The sequence below is a fragment of the Callithrix jacchus genome, chromosome 7 (assembly GCF_049354715.1).
Source record: "Callithrix jacchus isolate 240 chromosome 7, calJac240_pri, whole genome shotgun sequence".
NCBI lineage: Eukaryota > Metazoa > Chordata > Mammalia > Primates > Cebidae > Callithrix > Callithrix jacchus.
The window spans coordinates 13,952,186-13,973,623 of record NC_133508.1 but is presented as its reverse complement, the minus strand read 5'-3'; the positions used below and the strand labels follow the sequence as shown (position 1 = coordinate 13,973,623).

Sequence of the window (21,438 nt, the reverse complement as noted above, 5' to 3'; positions counted from 1 at the left end):
CACACCTGGCTAATTTCTTTATTTCTAGTATCATGATCAAATAGGCTTCATCTCAGGGATGCTTGTTCAACATATGCAAATCAATAAATGTAATCCATCACATAAACAGAACCAAAGACAAAACCACATGATTATCTCAATAGATGCAGAGAAGGCCTTGACAAAATTCAACAGCCCTTTATGCTAAAAACCCTCAATAAACTAGGTATCGACAGAATGTATCTCAAAATAATAAAAGCTATTTCTGACAAACCCACAGCCAATATCATAGTGAATGGGCAAAAACGTAAAGCATTCCCTTAGACAGGGTTTCACCATGTTGACCAGGCTGGTCTCGAACTGCTGACATCAGGTAACCTGCCTGCCTTGTCCTCCCAAAGTTCTGGGATTACAGGCATGAGCCACCGTACCTGGGCTGGGTGGTTTTTTTGTTGTTGTTATGAGACAGGAGAATCTCGTGTTGCCTAGACCGGAGTGCAGTGGTATGATCACAGCTCACTGCAGCCTCAATCTCCCGGGCTCAAGAGATTTTCCTACCTCAGACTCCTTGGTAGCTGGGACTACAGGCACACACTACCACACCTGGCTAATGATTAAATTATTTTTTTGTAGAGACAGGAGGGTCTCACTATGTTGCCCAGGCTGGTCTTTAACTCCTGGGCTCAAGTGATCCTCCCTCCTTGGCCTCCCAAAGTGCTGGGATTACAGGCCTGAGACACTGTGCCTGGCCCAGAGATTTTTGTTGAATAAAAAAGGCCTCACGTGTGAAGGCGGAGGAGAGACGAGTGGAGAGGCCCAAGTTTCTCACCTGCTTAGGCTGGGTTTGAGGGTGGTCAGAGGATTGGGAGCTGGATATCTGGCCGTGAACATCATGAGGAAGAGACAGCCGAGTCCGCCCCGTGTCTTTGCGCTGACCTCCTGTAGGCTACACTATATCCACGACTAGCCCAGGAAGCCTCAGGGAACACTTAGTTTGCATTTTTCTTCTAGTTTCCCTTCCAGCCCTCTGCTTGGCCGGGCTTCTGCTGCCAATTCTTGTCTTGTCAGGTTGCGTGGCCGCTGGTTTCCTCTCTCAGCCCCATCTTTCTGAGTGCAAGCGGAGATGAAGGGCAGACCGTTCCCAGGTACCTCCCAGGCTGCCTCAGGGCTGGGTGATGACTCCCTCGGTCGGGGGTGGGGGTGGGGGACTTCAGGCGCTGCCAACCCCTTTGCGCATGCGCAGGGGAGGGTGGGGTCACCTCTATTGGGTCCAGCTGCACCTTTTGCCTGTGAGCGTCCCTGCTCCTCCTCAGGGAAATTCAGTCTAACTGGCAGCGTCTGTGCCTGGGTTTCATCCATGGCTCTCAGAGTCATTCACTGCTGGGTAGAACTCAGTTCCCACCTCCCTGTGGAGCATCAGAACCCACGTGTTCTTTGAAAAGGCACTCAGGCTGGGTGCCATGGCTCATACCTGTAATCCCAGCACTTTGGGAGGCCCAGGTGGGAGGATCACCTGAGGTCAGGAGTTCAAGACCAGCCTGACGAACATGAAGCCCTGTCTCTACTACAAATACAAAAAAAAAAAAAAAAAAAAAAATAGCCAGGTGTAGTGGCACACACCTGTAGTTTCAGCTACTCAGGACGCTGAAGCATGAGAATCGCTGGAACTTGGAGGTGGAGGTTACAGTGAGTGGAGATCACACCACTGCACTTCAGCCTGGGCAACAAAGTGAGACTCCATCTCAAAATAAATAAATAATAAATAAGCATGCTTAACGCCCTTTGGTGGGTGGGGTGTGCCTTTGGACTGGAAGCCTTTGGCCAGAGCTTATTTTCTCTCTGATGAGTTAAAAGCTGCTTCTCAGGATATGCAGGAAATGTTGTTTCTTGCAGCTGAAGTGTCCTCGGGAACGTTTGCTAATGCGTTGGTGTTTTGTGCTATATTCTTACAGCAAATAAAAGACTTTAGAGACAGGAGACGAATGTCGCTTTGAGAGCAGCTTGGCTCCCTCTGGCATCACGTGGCTTTATCCCAGGGTGGTTTGGGGCTCACCATGCTCACACAGACCACAGATCCACAGCCCACGCTCCCCTACCCCTGCGGCCAGCAAGGGTCAGCCACAAGCACATAGACACAGGGGGATGGTGAGGTCGGCAGCCTTTTAGAGGCCCCTGGTGAGCCCCACATTCCTGGTATTTGCACCCTGGGTAACCGCTTCCCTTGAATGTGGGCTGAACTTGACTTTGTTCTAACAAAGAGTACAGCAGAAGCAATGGGGTATAGTTTCCAAGATTAGGTTTTAAAAAGACTGGCTGGCATGCGGGGTACCCGCTCCCTGTCTTCACCCCTAACCCTTTACCTTTTGCATCACTCCGGCTGGGGAAGGCAGGCTGCCTTTTAGGGAGCAGCCCTATGAAGAGGCTCACACAGTTACTGAGAACAGAGGACCAAGGCCCTTGAGCCCACAGTCAAGAGGACCTAAACCGTCCCCGGCCGCGGAGGGAGCTTGCAAGCAGAGCCTTCAGTCCTGGCGGAGTCCTGGGATGTTGCAACCACAGCGACGGCAGCTTGACCTTAACCTCGAAGCCTCCTGGAGCCAGAGGCACCCAGCCAAGTGCGCCGATTTTTGACCCACAGAAGGTGCGAGATCGTGTTTGAAGCTTGAAGTCATTTTGTTTTTGTTACACAAAACAAAACAGTAGATAGCTAGCGTGGATGGAAAGAAATGAGGAAACGGAGAAATGGTGAAATTGGAGAAAATGAAGTGAAGTGAGAAAGAGCGGGGGAGTGAAAGAAGGATGGAGCGGGTCCCTGTGAGCGGGACTCAAAGCCACTGCCTGCTGCCATGGAGTGGTGAGGGCTACCGTGCTGGCCTGAGACGGCTGGGGTCTGAGTCCTAGCTCTGCCGCTGCGTTAGTTTGCCAGGGCCTGTCCTAATGAGATGCCACAGACGAGGTGGGTGTGACAAGCCCCCGGAATGCACTTCCTCGAGGTGTGGAGCACTGAAGTCTGAGCCAGTGTTGGTGAGGGGGGCTTTTTCTGATGCCTGTGGGAGTCCCTGTCCAGGCCTCTCCCCAGCCCCTGGTGGTTTTCCGTTTCCGGGTTGAATCCCCCACTCCAACCCCATTTTTTTTTTCTTTTTTTGAGATGGAGTTTTTCTCTTGTTGCCCAGGCTGAAGTGCAATGGGGCGATCTTGGCTCATCGCAACCTCTGCCTCCCGGTTCAAGTGATTTTCTTGCCTCAGCCTCCTGAGTAGCTGGGATTACAGGCATGCACCACCACACCGGCTAATTTTGTATTTTTGGTAGAGATGGAGTTTCTCCATGTTGGTCAGACTGGTGTCGAATTCCCGACCTCAGGTGATCTGCCCACCTCAGCCTCCCGAAGTGCTGGGATTATAGGCATGAGCCACCATGCCCGGCCCCCACCCTCATTTTTCTTTTTTATAAGGAGACCAGTCATATTGGATTAAGGCCCACCCAAAAGACCCTCTTTCCAAATAAGGTTACATTTTGAGGTATTAGGGGTTAGTACTCCAATATGTGAATTTCAGGGCAGAGGACACAATTTAACCCACCACAGCCACTTACTGGTGGTGACTGGGACAAGTCATTTCACCTCTGTGTTCCTCAGTTTCTTCATCTATAAAACTGGGATATAATCGTAGATTTTTTTTCTTTTCTTTTTTTTTTTTTTGAGACAGAGTCTTGCTCTGTCACCCAGGCTGGAGTGCTTCTGTGCGATCTCAGCTCACTGCAGCCTCTGTCTCCCAGCAAGCGATCCTCCTACCTCAGCCTCCCAAGCTGCTGGTACTACAGGCATATGCCAACAAGCCTGGTGAATTTTTTGTATTATTATTATGGTAGAGACAGGGTTTTGCCATGTTGCCCAGGCTGGTCTTGAACTCGTGGTCTCAAGCAATCCTCCCACCTCGGCCTCCAAAAGTGCTGGGATTACAGGCATGAGCCACTGCACCCAGCCTAATTGTACTTATCTGATGGAATTGTTACAAAGATTGAAGGAGTCACTATTTGAAAAGTGTATAAAACAGTGGCTGACATATGACGCTAAGGGTCTGTTAATCAGTCAGTCTTCTACAATGCACCTGTGAGCAGCGGTTCTAATGTGGTAATTGACATACATTAGAGGCCGAAGGCAGGCTTGTCTGTGATGATCCCATCAGTGGCCAAGTCTGTGGGTCCTCCCCTGCTTTTGGGGGCACTTCTCTGTCCCTTTGCATCTACATAGACTTCAGGGGGCTTTCCTGAGGAGATTCAATGAGTTCTGGAAGGCAGGCACAGTGGGAGGGCTCCGGAAGGCTGGGAAGGGCAGATTGGCTCAGACAAGAGGATGTTCCCTATTCTGGTTGAAACAGAGCCTGGGAGGCCGAGAATTAATTCTGGACTCTCTTGGATGAAGGCTGGTTATCACTTATAGTTGCAGTTCAGATTCATGTAGCTGGAACTTCTGGGGTTTCCAGGCAGCTGCTCTGTCTCTCAGCTCGAGGCTATGTGGCGACCAGAAGACCATGGTTAGCATCACAGAGATCCTCGTTGGCCTGGGCCTTAGTGTTCGTAAAATGCTCCCAAGATGAGTGGAATATACAGTCAGGAATGGGAACCACAGAAAGAGTCTCTCACTACTCAAAGTGTGGTACAGAGATCAGCAGCTGTGGCACCCCTGGGAGCTTCTTAGAAATGCTCTGGTCCAGGCTGGGCGCGGTGGCTCACGCCTGTAATCCCAGCACTTTGGGAGGCTGAGGCAGGTGGATCAACAGGTCAAGAGTTTGAGACCAACTTGACCAACATGGCAAAACCCCGTGTCTGCTAAAAATACTAAAATTAGCTGGACATGGTGGTGCACAACTGTAGTCCCAGCTACTTGGGAGGATGAGACAGGAGGATCACTTGAACCCTGGAGGCAGAGGTTGCAGTGAGCCAAGATCGCACCACCGCACTCCAGCCTGGGTAACAAGAGTGAAACTCCATCTCAAAAAAAAAGAGAGAAAAGAAATGCTCTGGTCCCAGGCCAGAGCTGCCGAAGCAGAATCTGCCCTCTAGCAAGGTCCTGCGGGGCGAAGTGTGAGAAGCCCTAGGCTGCAGCTCTGGAAGCAGTGGCAGCTTGTGGGGACCTGCTGGGAGCACATGGAGGAAGTGGGGCTTTGCCCAGGGGAGCAGGAGGGAGGTGAAGTCCTTCCCACCTGCAGCGTTCTTTAATGCCTTTGTCAGCTCTGGAGTAAGCATCGTCTTCTTCCTGGGGGCGCCAGGTGACAAGCCCCTTGGGCTAGATGAGTGTAAAAGTTAGCTGTCTTCCCATGTCTGTGCTGGGGACCAGCTGGTCGTCATTAGAGGAGTCGGTCACTGCACTGGGTTTTTTTTTTTTTTCCTTGAGACAGAGTCTCGCTCTGTCAGGCTGGAATGCAGTGGCATGATCTCAGTTCACTGCAACCTCCATCTCCCAAGTTCAAGGGATACTTGTGTCTCAGCCTCCTGAGTAGCTGGAATTACAGGCATATGCCACCACCCCCAGAAAAAACTCTAATTTTTGTATTTTTAGTAGAGACAGGTTTTCATGTTGACCAGGATGGTCCCAATCTCCTGACCTCAGGTGATCTGCCCACCTCAACCTCCCAAAATGCTGGGATTACAGGCGTGAGCCACTGTGCCCAGCCAGTCACTGCACTCTTCTGCGTGATTAGGGCCTGGTTGGGTTAGGGTTGAGGTACTGGAGGCTCAGTATCTCGTGAGCTTTTCTTCACTTGCTGATATGTCCAGCCTGACCCAGCGAGACCCCCCAGAACAATTTAGATCTGATGTGCCCAAGAAATAAAATACAGTGTTGAAGATGAAGTGTTAGAGAGAGGACCAGCAGGCGGACGAGAGAAAAAGGGTTGACAGGGTGGATCGACAACTGCCTTTTCCTGGCCCACTGCATCCTTCTGGAGAGTCAGGAAGATGAGCTCATGCTAGCACAGTTCCTCTCAGGGGAGGCTGGAAGAACACAAGAGATCTGAGGTGCTTTCTTAAAAATAAATCGGTAACTTCGAGGCTGATCTGGAGGAGACAAGTGGATGGCAGGCAGACTGCAAGTCAGGGATGAAACTGCACTCACCAAACTTCCTGGAGCTAGTTATCAGAATGAGGGGCTAGACTTTTTTTTTTTTTTTCTGGAGATGGAGTCAGACCGCTAACTTTTACACTCCAGTCTGTCACCCAGGCTGGAGTGCAGTGGCATCATCTCGGCTCACCACAACCTCGGCCTCCCAGGTTCAAGCGATTCTCCTGCGTCAGCCTCCTGAGTAGCTGGGATTACAGGCATGTGCCACCATGCCCAGCTAATTTTTTGTGTTTTTAGTAGAGATGGGGTTTCTCCATGTTGGTCAAGCTGGTTTCAAACTCCTCACCTCCGGTGATCCGCCCACCTTGGCCTCCTAACTTTCAAAATAAAAAAGGACCAGCCTGACCAACATGGAGAAATACCATCTACACTAAAAATACAAAATTAGCCTGGCGTGGTGGCACATGTCTGTAATCCCAGTTACTCGGGAGGCTGAGGCAGGAGAATATCTTGAACTTGGGAGGCAAGCTCGCGCCATTGCACTCCAGCCTGGGCAATAAGAGCGAAACTCCATCTTTAAATAAATAAATAAACAAAGAAAGGCAAAGAAAAGAAAGCCAAAACCCGGCAGTGTTATTACTGTCTGCATCTCTGACTCTTAAGTGAAATCCAGCTTCTGTGATATTTCTCCTGAGAAATGGAACCAGACGTCAGAAAATCAATGAGCTGTTTCCTCGGTAATGAGTATGTTCTCTGCAGGTGCTGGTTCACTGGGCTTCCTGTAAGACCAGCCTGAGCTATTACAGGAGATGAATTTCTCTTGGAGAGAATACAATGGTCCCTAAAAACGGTGCTGTTAACTGATGTCATCATGTCACTCCTCAGCTCAATAGTCTTCAATGGCTCCCAATCACCTAGTAAATAAACAGAAAGTCCAAATTTCATAGTTTGGAATTCGGTGACCTGCACAAAGCATGAGACACAAGACAGCAGAGTGGCCTTTGGTGTCAATCAATCAGGGATGAGTTTGCAACTCTGCTCACATCTACAGCTGGGTAAATATCAAAACTTTCTGAAGCCGCTTGGAAAATCAGGGTGCCTTCCTTATTGAGGCTGATGGTGAATTGAGACATTGAATAGAATCCATGTGGCACAGTGTCCAGGACACAGTAAATGGTCCATACGTGATGGTGGTAGCTCCAGAAGTTATTGTTGGTGACAATGACTCCAGTGTCTCTCCAGCCAACCTCTCTCTTCTCCCACAGGGTTTGCTCACATCCTCTGCTCTGGCCTGATGAAGATCCAGCCCATCTGAAGGCTGCATTCCCAGCCTCCAAGCTCTCCCCCACATTGCTCCTATGAAATCCTTCCTGTCTAAACTCTCCTCTTCCTCCCTGGCTTAACTCAAGTGCTCTATGCAGTGTTCGAGAGTCAGATTCATGTCAGATTGACTTTGGCTTTTTTTTTTTTTTTTTTTTTTTAGCATGAAAGAAAACCCATGGATATAATAGGTGCTCATAAATGTTGAGTGAATAAAGGAAGAAAGGAATGAATGAATGAATGAAAGCTATGACTGGAATCAGTGGAAGGGCACTGATCGGAGCCTGTGGGGAAATAGATCAGGGAGGATTGAGGGTGCTGAGATCTCATTTCATTGCTGCCAATCATCCTGCATAAATGGCAAGAAGACTTCGTGGGTTTCTTGGGGGAGATGGGGAGACCAAGCCGTTTTCTGCAGTGTGGTGTCTATCAAGCTCTGTAAAGTGCTTTTATAGGTACCAGCCCCTTAGTGAGTTTTTGAAGGCTAATGCAGTCTTCAATTCACACATCCCTAAACAAAAAAGGCCAGATGAACTCCCTCAGATCCTGTTCGATTCTGAGCTCTTAGCTAGAGACTTCTCCAGCTTTGAAAACCTCATTAAAAAGTTCCTGTTGGTCCACAGCTCACAGCCCAATGCTCTCAGGTCTGCTGGACCCACCCAACCAGCCAGACCCCATACGGTGCCTTTGTACGAATTGGATGAAATAAAAAGCACCTTTTCCCCTGAGCTGGGGTGCATGGCTTGACATGTAGGATGTGGACTGGAAATCAGACCTCACCACTTCCCTTAGCTGGAAGCCCTTACATGGTACATATACACATACATACACACTCTCTGTCTTCATAATTGCAAGGTGCTCTTTTGGGAATTGCACATTCTGTGGGCTCGGCACAGGTGTTGCAACCATGTATGTAAAAAATGAGGCTGGGGACAGTTCCTCTTGCTCAGTCTTTTTAAGCTAAAGAGGACTGATCCAAGCCAAGTGTATACACATGACTAAGATCACATCCAGCCCCACCAAATGGCCCAGCACGCAGGTGAACTTAAAGCATTCTGTTATCAGAATCTTCCTCTACGAAACAGGATTTTTTTTTTTTTGAGACAGAGTCTTACTCTCACCCAGGCTGGAGTGCAGTGGTGTAATCTCGGCTCACTGCAACCTCCACCTCCTGTGTTCAAGCAATTCTTCTGCCTCAGCCTCCCAAGTAACTGGAATTACAGGTGAGTGCCACCATGCCCAGATAATTTTTGTATTTTTAGTAGAGATAGGGTTTCATCATGTTGGCCAGGATGGTCTTGAACTCCTAACCTCGTGATCCACCTGCCTCAGCCTCCCAAAGTGCTGAGATTATAGGTGTGAGCCACCGTGCCTGACCTATGAAAGAGGATTTTGATGGCATGGTCACTTTCCTTGGGGACAGAGTCAGGGGGATTTGGGTGCACACGATTTATACCTCCTTTTGCCATCAAAATGTTATGTTCCATGACATCTGCATTAATGACTTTGCCTGTTCACCCACTGAGTGACAGCTTTGTCTGATGCAACACACCGTTAGGGTCTGCGCTACAGAAGAATCAACCACAAAAGCACTAGACCTCAGATAGTGTGCGCTGTGTTTCTTTCGGGCTCATGTCCTTTCTCAATAAGCTCACCCATGCTGTTTTCACTTGATGCTGGCTGTGTGGAACAGTTTTAATTCTACATTTCTATAGCACATGTCCAATTCATTTTTTTCTCCCTACACAATCCCCGTTTGGATTGGAAGAACTGTCTGGGCATCAGACCCGATCCCCACAATACATTTGATGAGCTATAAACTGTAGTTCCTCCTCCCGTGTCGCCCCCGAATCCCCACGAAAGACAGCAGCCAGCCTGCTGCCTGGAAAACAGTCTTCTTTTGGGGACTGAGCATACAGGTCTGCCAAGGAGATGGAAGAAAGTGCACGTGTATTGCTGAAGCCTGAGGCTGCCCAGCCACCCATGACTCAGAGGCGCTTCCTGGGAATCCGCATGGGCTTCTCCTCCATACAACTTAGGAATATCTACGAGTTAGTGCGATCAGAGTTCTGGGCTCACCTCCAGCCACCTTGTGCAGCAGCAGGGAAAAGCAGGAGCCTTCCTGTCCAGTGATCATGGAACCCGGGCACCTGTCCCCAACCCCAAAGGCGAGAGGCACTGCCCCTTCAATCCCTGCTACTTCCTGCTCACTGTGGAGGTGACATGAAATATTTAGGGGGGACTCCATGACTTTTGGGGGTCCCAATGGAAACTCCTTCCTTCAAATCCAAACTTCAGAAAGCAGAGGAAAGATGGAGACACTGAAACTCCACATCCTGCTCATGCTAGAAAAAATGCACATCTGAAGGTGATTAGTTGTCTTTATTGGAGGAAAACAAGAAGTCATCAATCTCATTATCATTACGATAGAAATCTTGATATGTATACATGATTGTCAAGGCAGAGAATCATTTGCTACATAGACCCATGAACAATTTTGCAGTGCCGCAAACCTATGGGGGTGAAACTTCTTGCAGAGTTTATTACATGCATGGAATAAATGCACAGTTTCCCTTCTTTTGGACAAACATGTTTTTATGGAAATATTGAACCAATTGCAAGCCTGGTAATAGTATATGCAGGGACATTCCTGATTTTGACGTTCTCATTTTTTGGGAAGCATGCTCGTTGCTGCGGGAGCTGAAAGAAGGGAGATTACATTATGTGTGGTGACAAAATCCAATTTAGAAGTTGTTCCAATGTTTATTCTGGACAGAGGGTACCTTTAAGGTCTTCTCACCTGAACATGGGACTAAGATAAATGTTCTCTGAAACATGACGCCCCATCTTTCAAAGCAAAGACTCTGCTGCAATGTCACTGCCTTTCTGCCACCATTTGGACAGCATTTCCTGTCCCTCTGACAGGGCCAAGTGCCCCAGAAGGAGACGGGCAGGCGTCAGGGCTGGGAGATGAACATCTGGGCTGATGTTCTTGTTCCTTTTTAGCTCCCTTGAAGCCTGGCTGCCAACCACACCCCAGGGCCCCTGTGCCCCGAAGTGCAAGGCTTCCAGGAGAGCCTGGGAATCTCAGTCTGTCTAGACCAAGATTTTCCTCCGAGAAGCAACTGAACTAGAGATTGGGGTTTCCAAGCCCCTGCTGAAGTCTGATCTCTAAGACTAAAACCAGCTCCTCTCATTTGCTTTTTTCCTGTCCATAAGAAAATAAAATCACCTTTAAGTAAAATAACATGGCAAATCATCAGAAGACATAATAATCATATGAGAAGTTCCCTGGAGACAAAAAGGTTAAAAAATGGATATGGCAAGTGCAGAAGTGGTGTGAATATAAAGGGTGAATGTGATCGCGCGCCCCTTTATACAGACACCGAGAAGCCATTCCGCAGTTTGTTTTGTCCACAAAACCAGACTCGGCAGCCGCATGCTGAGCGTTTGGCTTCCAAATGCACAGCCTTTTTGGGTTTGCAAAAGCAGAGCTCCCAGAGCCACAAGCCGAGCTGCTCCTGCTGGAGGTGGCGGGGAAGTCTGGGAAGGGCTGACTCCTTCCCACTGACTCTGGAGGCATCGGGAGGTGGCCGGGCCTCGGCCAGCATGCAAGGCTGACTTCACAGTGGGACTGGGTGCCCATGCTGCAGACCGTGATGCCCTGGGACCATTTGGGACCACCAAGCAGGTGCCGGGTGAGTGGGGCGTGGGCCCTGATCTTCCTCAGACCGCCTGCCCACTCCCCAAAGTTGAGGTTGTCAAGCTAACTCATCGGCACACTCATTTTCTTGGAGTCTTCAGGAAAGAAACTCCTTTTAGGAGTCTGTTTCAGCTTTTCTATCTCCGCATTTGCAATTCTGAACATCGAAAGACTGGAATACCTTTTGCAAACACCAGGCAGACCCGCAGCCCCAGCATAGGACCAGGTGCCCCTCCAAAGGGTGGTGGGTCACATACAGGTATATACATTTTTTTTTTTTTGAAACAAACTGAACAGTGTTTGGTCTGGAATGTATTTAAGGAAAAGGCAGACTTCGCAGAGTGTGGGGAGACAGAATGGGGAGGAAGCAGTTTCAGAAGAACATGCAAAGGTTTCGTGCACTGGTTGAATTCAAGGACCTTCAACTTATTTGCCAGCAGTGATTGTGCCAACTTGGGAAAGAGGACATCTTATTTCTGTTTATGAAAAATGGGAGGAGCTTCCCTTTGGCAGCCCTTGCCTTCCTTTCTCATATCGAAGGGAATATCAGTCTTGCGCTTGTGAAATCCTGCAAAGCAGGGGGTGCTGCTGGATGAAGCTGAGACCATGACCCTACTTCTCCGCCTACGGCCCTCGAGCAATGGTTCCAGTGTGGCCGCCCCAACAAAGACTCAAGTCTGGCCAAGATTCTGGGGGGGAGAGGGAGAGACAAGGGGCCACGGTGCTTTCGAAAATGAAGTCTACCTGCATGGGATACCATCTTTCCTCTCTGTTTAAAAATGCTCAGAACATTAACCGTGGGATAATTGGGTTAGCTGTCATGTCACAGGGGAGAGGATCAATCCACTGGCCATAGGGGATCACCTGGGCTCGCCTGACCCTGTGTCCCTGCCACCCACAATTCATCGAGGTCATGCTGAACACTAGGGTAGACAGATGAGGAGGATGACATGATACGGGGTAGGTAAACTGAGTCTGGGGTTCCCCAGGCCAGATTCCTTTTTCTTTTCTTTTTTTTTTTTTTGAGACAGTCTCACTCTGTCACCGGGTGCCAGGGTGGAGTGCAGTGGTGCGACCTCAGCTCACTGCAACCTCCGCCTCCCGGGTTCAAGCAATTCTCCTGCCTCAGCCTCCCAAGTAGCTGAGACTACAGGTGCGCACCACCACACCCAGCTAATTTTTTTCGTATTTTTAGTGGAGACAGGGTTTCGCCATGCTGGCCAGGATGGTCTTGATCTCTCGACCTCATGATCCACCCACCTCGGCCTCCCAAAGTGCTGGGATTACAGGCGTGAACCACTGCTCCTGGCCCAGATTCTTTTCATCCGACTGCAGATGTTTCCGACCAGCCCAGCCTTGGCCAGCGTGGCCATCATCTTTTGCTCTATCCTGACTGCTGGGGCCCTGGGACACTACATGAAGAGCTAGCTGGAGAGTGGGACCCTCCCCAAGGCCAGCGGTGGCTCTGAGGCTGCACCCCATTCTCAAGGTCCAGAAGTGATCAGAACTGTGGCCACGGTCAAGAACACAAAGCCACCCTTCCTTTTTTTGATTTTGTAGGGCACGCTTTGCCACAGTTTCTTTCTTTCAAAAGAAACCGTTTCTCTAACACCGCAACCCCGTCTCTCCTCAAGGACTTCTGGCGGTCGTTGTGTTTCCCATGAATGTGCCCTGCCCCTCAGCTCTCTAACTGCCTTTGAACTACTTCATGCTGAGCTCCGGACCTGTGAGACCACTGGGAAGCTGAGCCATGGGGAAGAAGGAAGCTGCCCAGACTTCAGAGCCACCTCTGTGAAGAGGGCCAAGCTGCTGGCCTGCTGGTGCCCGCTCACTGAGTGTCTCAATGAAAGGAAACTCCTCCTATGGCCTCACATATGCAATGAAGATCCTGGAAGCCAGGGAACCTGGGCGAAAGGCCACTCCAAGCCACCACTTCAACACTGACTATTCCAAGTGAGGAAAACAATCCACTTTGCTCTGAGAAGGGGCAGGGACAAAATGAGGGACCTGGGCTCAGGAAAGAAGCCTGTGATGGGGTCCACACATCCACCCTTAGCCTCAGCCAGCACCCTAGGTGCACGTCGAAGCGCTCAGCCGCCACGAGTAGAAACTGACACTGGCGAGGGTCCTGGGACTCTACGACCCCATTGGTCAGACCTTCAAAAAGGCATATTCCAGGTTCTCTTCCTGTTTTATAAAACAATTTATACCCAGTGCCAGGCAAAGACAACCTCTATCTTTTTACCACGAGAACACTCTCAAAAGCACAAAGGCTCTTCTCTTTCTAAAACCATAGGAAATTAACCCCAGCCTCGTGGCATCAGGACAGTACAGGCTTTCTGATGTCAGGCTCAGCAGTCGACTCGGGCTGAAACCAGTCACTGTTTCCTCGCACCATGTTGTTGGGACCTTGGGTGTGACGGGCTAAGCATGGCCAAGAACTGACTGGAGCAGTGAGAGGGCACCAGTCTCTGCACTTTCTGGGTAAGGAATGCTTTCAAACTGAGTGCATATAACATGCAGCACATGTACCAGCTCCTGAAAACACTTCAATCACCAATCATGGAACTTGCTTCCAATACCGCTTTCTGAACGCAAATGGTTGTATACAGCACAAAGGGCTCCTCGTTCTAGGTACCAGATTCGAGTGCATTTTCAGTGCGTGCAGCCTTCTCTTACTTTCTGTCTTGCACCATATGAACTTGAATGGAATGTTTCCAGGACATTTGTTAGTGAGCAACCGCCTGGTGAAGCTCTGGAGAGACGCCTGTTTTCTCCAATACAGCTTACAATATTCATTCACTGCATGGCCAACTCAGGCGACACCTGATTCTGAACTAGGTCTATTGTCATACAGACTTTTCCAGGCTTTTTACAGATTTTGAAGAATGATAGCTTAATTTTTCACTGTGAGCACATGTGGCAGATGCCACGCAGAATTCCTGCCAAGCAGTGGCGCGCCTGTGATGCATGAGGAGACAGGGGAGACCAGCTGCCTGTCTTCCCAACTGCTCTCATCCATGCGTGTGCTGCCATTCTCAGGGAGCAGGATGGAGCTGCTGTGTCTCATAACTGCATGTGTGTGTGTGTGCGCATGTGTGTAGGGAGGACGGGGGGGCATCACTCAACATTCAGCCTGGACACAGGCAAAGGTGTGCAAGTGACAAAGATGAATCAACCAGCAAGACTTCCCAGGACAGGCCAACCACAGGAGGACGACATGAGGACACAGCCAGCAGCATCGCTGGGCCTTGAGGAGGCTGGGACACCCTGTTGGGCTCAAGGCATTGGATGGGCTTGAGGGCTGAGCGGGGGACACTTGGCAGGACTGGCACTTGAAGCCACGAGCCTGGCTCTTTGAAACGCAGCTTTCCCTGGGCTGTACACTGGCTCTCCTGCATGCCTACCTACCACAAGAGTGAACAACATCACCTGGTTTGCCCCAGATGGTCCTGGTTTTAACATTACATGGTCACAGCCTGAGAAACCCTTCTCGGGCAGGCGGGGCGTTTGGTGACCCTGCCACCAAGGATCTTTGATTTTAGGCTCCTCGGATCAGTGGGAGGCCTTCAGACACCGGCTGGGTCTGATGGATGAGATCTCTGGCCACCGCTGCAGTGACGAGTCCTATTAGTCTGGCAGGCCCCCTCTCCTTACTCCCAGGAATGGATCCTTTTCCAAGGCCACGCCCCTCCCTTCCTTTCTTTGGAAAACATTCATGTGAGATGAGGGTAACCATGTGGAGAAAGAACTTTGTGCTGGAAGCCATGTGAAGGGTAAGATTAGAAATGCATTTTTAAAAAAACACAGAGAAAGAGATGAATTTGAGAACCGCATAGCTGAGCTTTCATCTGCTACCTATCGTGGGAAATGAGGGCTGTGTGTGGGCCCACTTTCAACCAAATGGCAGCTGGCTCCTTCTGCAAGGGACACTCCTGCATCCCTGCAGTGTGGGCGTCTCACTTACAGCACGTTTGGCCTGTGAAGCTGAGCCCTGGGTCTCTGGGGAGGGAGCAGGCTTCTTCACTTCTGACTGCTGATGGCAAGAGGCCTCTGGGGTCTCTGGTGGGTGAGGGTTCTGTGGGATGGGTTGCCAGCAAAGGCTTTGTGCAGAATCCCACCAAAGCCCCCCTGCAGACAAGACAGCTTTGCGGAACTGAGGGGCCTCGCCCCCAAGGAAAAGAACAGAAAGAGAAGGACCGTGAGTCAAGCACACTCTTAGCCTCCGACCAATTCTTGATCCTCTTAGAATGTTTAAAAATACCTTTAAATTCTCCTTGGAGGAAAAACAAATCTCTTAAAGGTTAACATAAAGCCACTATTGAAGAGGAGAAGAGACAGGTCACGTAACTGAGACAGAGTCAAAGGACATACTTCTTAAAAGGAAAAACAAACCCTAATGCACAATATTTACCCATATTTAAATAATCCAGTTGAAACCTTGTTTTTTGTCATGAATGAAAAAACACACCGCAGACGGTCACCTACACTGAGAAGAGTGGGAAGGACGGTGTTGGGGGAGAGGAAGAAGAAGGTCCGTTCAGTTCGAGCTTTGCAAGATTTGTATATACAGCACCAGATCCTATGAAATCAGCGCCCCTCGAGTCAGTACAGTTTGTGAGAAATGAACACTTCAGAATTGCAGTATAAAATATGGCCATAAAAAAACTTCGGTCTTCCAGTCCTATGCAGGAAGTGCACCATGCAAGGTGGGGTCTCGCTGGAGTGGCCCGTGGCACTGGCCACCCTGGGGCTCCCCTTTCCTGGCCCCGCCCCCGGGCCCCACCTCCAGGGCCAGTCACTTGCTTCCAGAGTGCACTGTCGTCACAGTGGTGGGCCTGGGTCTCCGCTCGGCTCCAACTCCTGAGACCCCCGACGAAGAAGAAATGAAACTACAGAGCGTGGAAGGTGCCAGACCTGCAGGGAACAGCAGAAGCGGACCTCAGAGCTCCACAGGCAAATGCTCACCCCTTGTCCCACCGCCAGGCATCACAGGGGCTGGGTTTATGGGGGTAGCAGAGACAAACATTTTTTTCCCCTGAGGATGGAGTTTCACTCGTCACCCAGGCTGGAGTGCAGTGGCACGATCTTGGCTCACTGTCACCTCTGCTTCCCAGGTTCAAGCAATTCTGCTGCTTCAGCCTCCTGAGTAGCTGGGATTACAGGCACTCGCTACCACACCCGGCTCATTTTGGTATTTTTAGGAGAGATGGGTTTTCACCATGTTGGCAAGGCTGGTCTCAAACTCCTGACCTTGTGATCCACCCACCTCAGCCTCCCAAAGTGCTGGGATTACAGGCGTGAGCCACAGTGCCTGACAGGTTGGGGGGGGCCCAAATTTGTATCCCTGTGACTCTCTATTTTTACCTACCTATGGGAAAGCCTCTGAGATGTGTTATTCTTAGACCTCTCCCCTCCTTTGTTCAGTATAATTTGAACTGCTTTGTGTTTGAAAATGACATGGTTTCACCACTGTGGTACGTGAGGTTCCAGCTCTCAATATGTACCAGGCGCCAGGCTAGTGCTGACTGCATAGTGTCATGATACAAATCGTTCGCGTTTTACAACAGCTTTGTAACGTAGGTATTTTAAGAAGGAATAAAGAACGATACTCCCTTCCTACCCCTGGTGTGTTGTGTGTACTCTTGGCTAGAAAGTGTTTTCTGACACAGAGCCCTTTGAAATAAGGGTATGGTGGCTCATGCCTGTAATCTTAACATTTTGAGAGGCCAAGGTAGGTGGATCGCTTGAGTCTCAGGAGTTCCAGACCAGCTGGGGCAACCCTGAGTCTACAAAATACACAAAAATTAGTCAGGCATGGCAGTCTATGCCTGTGGTCCCAGCTACTTGAGAGGGTGAGGCAGAAGGATCACTTGAGCCCAGAAGGTTGAGGTTGCAATGGTGAGCCATGATCACGCCACTGTACTCCAATCTGGGTGACAGAAAGTGAGAAAGAGGAGGGGAGAGAAGGTGGCGAGGGGAGTGGAGGGAAGAAAAAGAAGAAGGGAAAGGAGCAAAGAGAAGACAGGAAAGAAAGACAAGGAGGGAGGGAGGAGAAAAGAAAAGAAGGACAGAAAGAAAAGAGAAAGAAGGAAAAGAAAGACAAAAGAAAAAACAAAAGAAGGAGGGAAAGAAAAAGAAAGGGAAGGAAAAAAGAAGGAAAGGAAAAAGGAAAGAAAGAATAGCGATGTTCACGTATTCCTGTGTGGACTCAGCAGTCCCCTCGGCTGGTGGAGTTCCTCACAGGCTGCACTAATGCCCTCCCCCAGAGGATGTGTAGGCATCGGAAGCCTTGACATGGGAGGCCTTGACATGACCGAGCGCCTTGGTGCAGCCCTCCAGGGAATCTGTGTGCTCAGACACAGGGAGAGCCATAAAAGGAATGACCCCAAAGGGTTTCGCTGTCAATGCCAGTGTATGAATCTGTAACAAAATGATCCATCTCGGGCTTCCCTTTGACCAGGGGATGGAAAAGATTCAGGGCGAAAGGAGAGTGTGGATCTACAGTGTGCCAGGGGGATGCTCACAGAATTTCTTGGGAAAATGTAAGGGCTGGATGGTCCCAAATGAGATGGGAAGATTCTTTGGAGAGGAAGATAATCCTTTCCTGAGCCAAATGGGAAGGAGCATGATGCCCAGGGTGAGACCAGGCTGCAGGGCTGCTGCGTGGCTAGGGAAACCCAGGCCACTGCTCTGATGCGGAGTGGACCCACGGGAAGGGCCGAAGAGGTGATTCTTTCTACAGAGTGCAGGAGGTGGGGACAGAAATAAGGAGAGTGTAAATGAGTCTTCGATGGTGGAAAGTCCGTACAAAGATGGACAATGAAATACTACGATTTTAATTGCAAAGTCGACGCACTTCATATAAGTGAGCTCAAACTGTCTGCATCCAAAATATATGTTATAGAAGCCAATGACAGCAGGCTGTCCTGAGGCTCTGCTGTCCCTTCCTCCACCCGCAAGAGTGACTGCACAATGAGATAAATCAGAGGGAAGGATAGAGACAAGGAGTCCAGGCCTTTATCCAGACAGACATGGCTGCGAGGACCTGGAGCCCTGGATTTCTCAACTGTAAATGGAAATAGTGATTCCTCGGGTTCTGTGAGTGTTCAACGATTTTTACTTTTTTGAAAGGGAGTCTTGCTCTGTGGCCCAGGCTGGAGTGCAGTAGTGCAATCTTGGCTCACTGCAACCTCCACCTCCTGGATTCAAGTGATTCTCCTCCCTCAGCCTCCTGAGTAGCTGAGATTACAGGCACCCAACAACACGCCTGGCTAATTTTTATATTTTAGTAGAGACAGGGGTTTCACCATGTTGGTCAGGCTGGTCTCGAACTCCTGAACTCAAATGGTCTGCTAGCCTCGGCCTCCCAAAGTGTTGGGATGACAGGCGCGAGCCACTGCTTCCGGCCCAATGCTTACATTTAAAGAAATGTCCTAAGGTCGCATTAGATGGGATTAAGTACAGAAAGTGAGGTGCTCGGCAGAGGCCGGCTCCCTCCGCTCCACCCCAGGCTCATCTTCAGTGTCAGCTGAGGAATTCTGGTTTTGCTACATACGCACAGTCTTTTTGGCTGGTCAAACTGAGGCTGCTCGAAACACTTGCATTTGAACTGTCCAAGCTGCTGCCAAGGTGGAGTTTCCTCATATGTCTCACGACAGCCGTGGCATTAAACGCTTGCTGCGATTTCAGGAAGGAAAAACGCACATCAGTATTTCAGATGATCAGAAAAGACCCAACGGTGTTTTCTCACTCATCACGTTAGCCTACGCATCTCAAACTCCTTCAGTCATTCTCGTGCTACTCAAGAAAGAAAACACGTTGTGCCTTCTTCCAAAAGTCCACTGATTAAAAACCCTTTCCCCAACTAAATATTTTAGAGACTTAAAAGAGTTTTCTTCTGCCATCATAAATGCATAGACTAAATGTAAACAATTCTCTGGAATTTAAAAGATGTGACTTTTAGAATAAAAGGCATATTAGAATTAATATCTTAAAATGTTAGATTTGAAATTAGTTTTTATTTTCCTATTGTTGGTACTTTTGTCTGAGATATTTAGGCTGATGCAAAAGTAACTGCAGTTTTTGCTGTGACTTTTTTTTGAGACGAAGTCTTGCACTGTCACCTGGGCTGGAGTGTGGTGGCGCGATCTCAGCTCACTGCAACCTCCACCTCCCAGGTTCAAGCAATTCTCCTGCCTCAGTCTCTCAAGTACCTGGGATTACAGATGCGTGCCACCATGGCTGGCTAATTTTTTTGCATTTTTAGTAGAGATGGGGTTTCACTATGTTGGCCAGGCTGGTCTCCAACTCCTGACCTGATGATCTGCCTGCCTCAGCTTCCCAAAGTGCTGAGCCACTGTACCCGGCCAATTTCCGAGAAACAGCAGACGAGGAAGAGCTGGTATTGCTGTTTCTCATCACAGAGGGGAAGTGTTTCATCACACACTCCCTCCCTCTTGTACCACAAGATTCCCTCTAAGTCTTTATTAACTAGCGGTTAAAATCAGCAAAATTATTCAGGTGAGGTTCTGGGGATTTCAGAACTGCTCTCATTGGAGAGCCAGTGTCACGAGGGGTTAATCCACAGGGAATTTCACACGCCCCAGACTTACTCTCCATTTGCTCTTGGCGAAGTTCTTCCGGATCTGGGCGCTGACGGACTCGTGGATGTTTTTGTTGAGGGCCGTGTCACCAGCAATCCTGAAACACAGGCAAAGGTGCTTTTTCCCAGCCCTGACACTGCGTCTCATGAGGGGAAGTCTTACCCTAGCCTTAGGAGAGCCGAAGCTCCGCGACAGGGTGGCTGGCTACTGCCCTTCCAGGCTGCTGATGTCATCACCTGGCCACTCCCTAAACCCACCCATTCTACCGCCCTCAGCCCAAAGTCCTATCCCAGCCTCTACACTCTGTACCCTCCCCAGACCCACCAGCACCCTCCTGGTTGACTGCTCGCTGGCTCTCATTTTTTCCTTCTTTGACCCCAATTCCTGTAACATCAGAATCCACAGTGACAACGTTTCCCACCCTCTCCCTTCCTCTCACCCCCTCTGCCTCCACACAAGCTTTTGGGCCACCATGCATCACCGCCGGGGTCTCACACTTGTTCCCCAATTGGCCTCACCACCAGACACCTTCCCAGCCTGCTTCCCAGCTTCCTCAGACCCGAGGTCCCTCCTCTCTGCCTTCCCCAGGGGCTCTGCCCCCACGGTCACACACATCCCTGGGCTCTCAGCTTCAGCTCAGCACAGCTGAGCCCTGCCACATTCTGCTCTCAACACTCGTGAGCCCGTGCTCCCCACCTGCTGCATGCTGGGTGAGAAGATTCCCAGCTCCACTCAACCCTGCCTGGTGCATCCTCCACCCTTGCATCTCCTAGAAATCCTCAGAACTTCAAGGACGGCATCCACCCTGCATTCACCTGAGCCCCTGGCAGCCCTGGGTAAGCTTTGATTTAGCGCTAGCTGATTCCTGAACCTTCCATGAACAGACAGGAACGTACATTTGCTCCTGGCCTCCTCTCCTGACAGTACCCTCCATTCCACTCTTCCCGCCCTCTGCTATCTCTTTCTTGAGTCTTACAGCTTCCCCTTCTCTCTGGGCTCACAATCTCTAGGCTGAGAATTACCCGGAGATCTCCCAGCTCTTTCTTCCCTCCTGGACCACAGCCTTTCTTCTCGACCACAGCCACCTCCTCTCCCGCAGGCAGCCACTTGGCTTTCCCCAGAGCCACTGTGCTCTGCTACCAGACTTTGCTGGTCTTTGATCCTTCTCTCTTCCTTTCCCTCTAGCACCAAACTATTCAATTCCGGGTTAGTGTCTAATGCCTAAGAAAAGAATTTCATGAATCTTGCAGAAGTTAAGGGGATCAGAGTCAGGGACAGGTGTTCCTGGCTGGAAGGTAACTGGAAAGGGAGGAAACCTCTCAGCCCCCAGACACTGACTGCCCTGGACACGAAACAGCCCAGACACGACCATCACTTCCAACTACTTTTGGAGATGAAAGGTACACGGCTCAGGCGTGTTCAGACGAGAAAGCATCCCAGCCAGACTTTCTTTCCCTTCCGCATTGCAGACATGGTGGACAGAGTCAATATTAAATCGGTGCCAGACTGGCCTAAGTTTAGAATCCAGGCTGATGTTCCCAGCTCAAAACAACTCTTCCTCCACCACCTTTTCCCAGCAGAGCTGAAAACACACAGCCAAGAGGACACTCAGGAAATAGCTTAAGAGAACCAGGTTTCCATTTCCAAGAACTGTCAACTGCCTTCCTTCCCAGACACATATTCCTGAAACAGAAATAGAATATTTGAATGGCCAACTACATCTGAAACAAGAGTAACGAGTCAAGGAGGATGAAAGAACGGTAGACATCGT

The 21,438-nt window shown here is 49.8% G+C and overlaps 1 protein-coding gene and 1 long non-coding RNA gene across 6 annotated transcripts in view; both read right to left on the bottom strand.

Annotated features, from left to right (window-relative positions):
* Positions 1 to 1,163, bottom strand: part of LOC128932541 (uncharacterized) — a 48,711-nt gene extending 47,548 nt beyond the window's left edge. The window contains exon 1 of the long non-coding RNA XR_008482464.2: positions 809 to 1,163. This is a non-coding gene — a long non-coding RNA (uncharacterized LOC128932541). The remainder of the gene's footprint in view (positions 1 to 808) is intronic.
* Positions 1,164 to 9,721: 8,558 nt separating this feature from the next.
* The window catches only part of CAMK1D (calcium/calmodulin dependent protein kinase ID), a 456,826-nt gene continuing 445,109 nt past the window's right edge, over positions 9,722 to 21,438 (bottom strand). For 3 of the 5 annotated variants that reach the window (XM_054258451.2, XM_054258459.2, XM_054258456.2), the window contains 3 exons: positions 19,677 to 19,764; positions 18,624 to 18,741; positions 9,722 to 15,978 (listed from right to left, as the gene is read on the bottom strand). In XM_054258451.2, the coding sequence (XP_054114426.1) occupies positions 15,860 to 15,978; positions 18,624 to 18,741; positions 19,677 to 19,764 (325 nt within the window). In that variant the 3' untranslated portion in view covers positions 9,722 to 15,859. Of the gene's footprint in view, positions 15,979 to 18,619; positions 18,742 to 19,676; positions 19,765 to 21,438 lie in introns of all 5 variants that reach the window. The other 2 variants (XM_054258458.2, XM_054258455.2) reach the window with 2 other exon arrangements.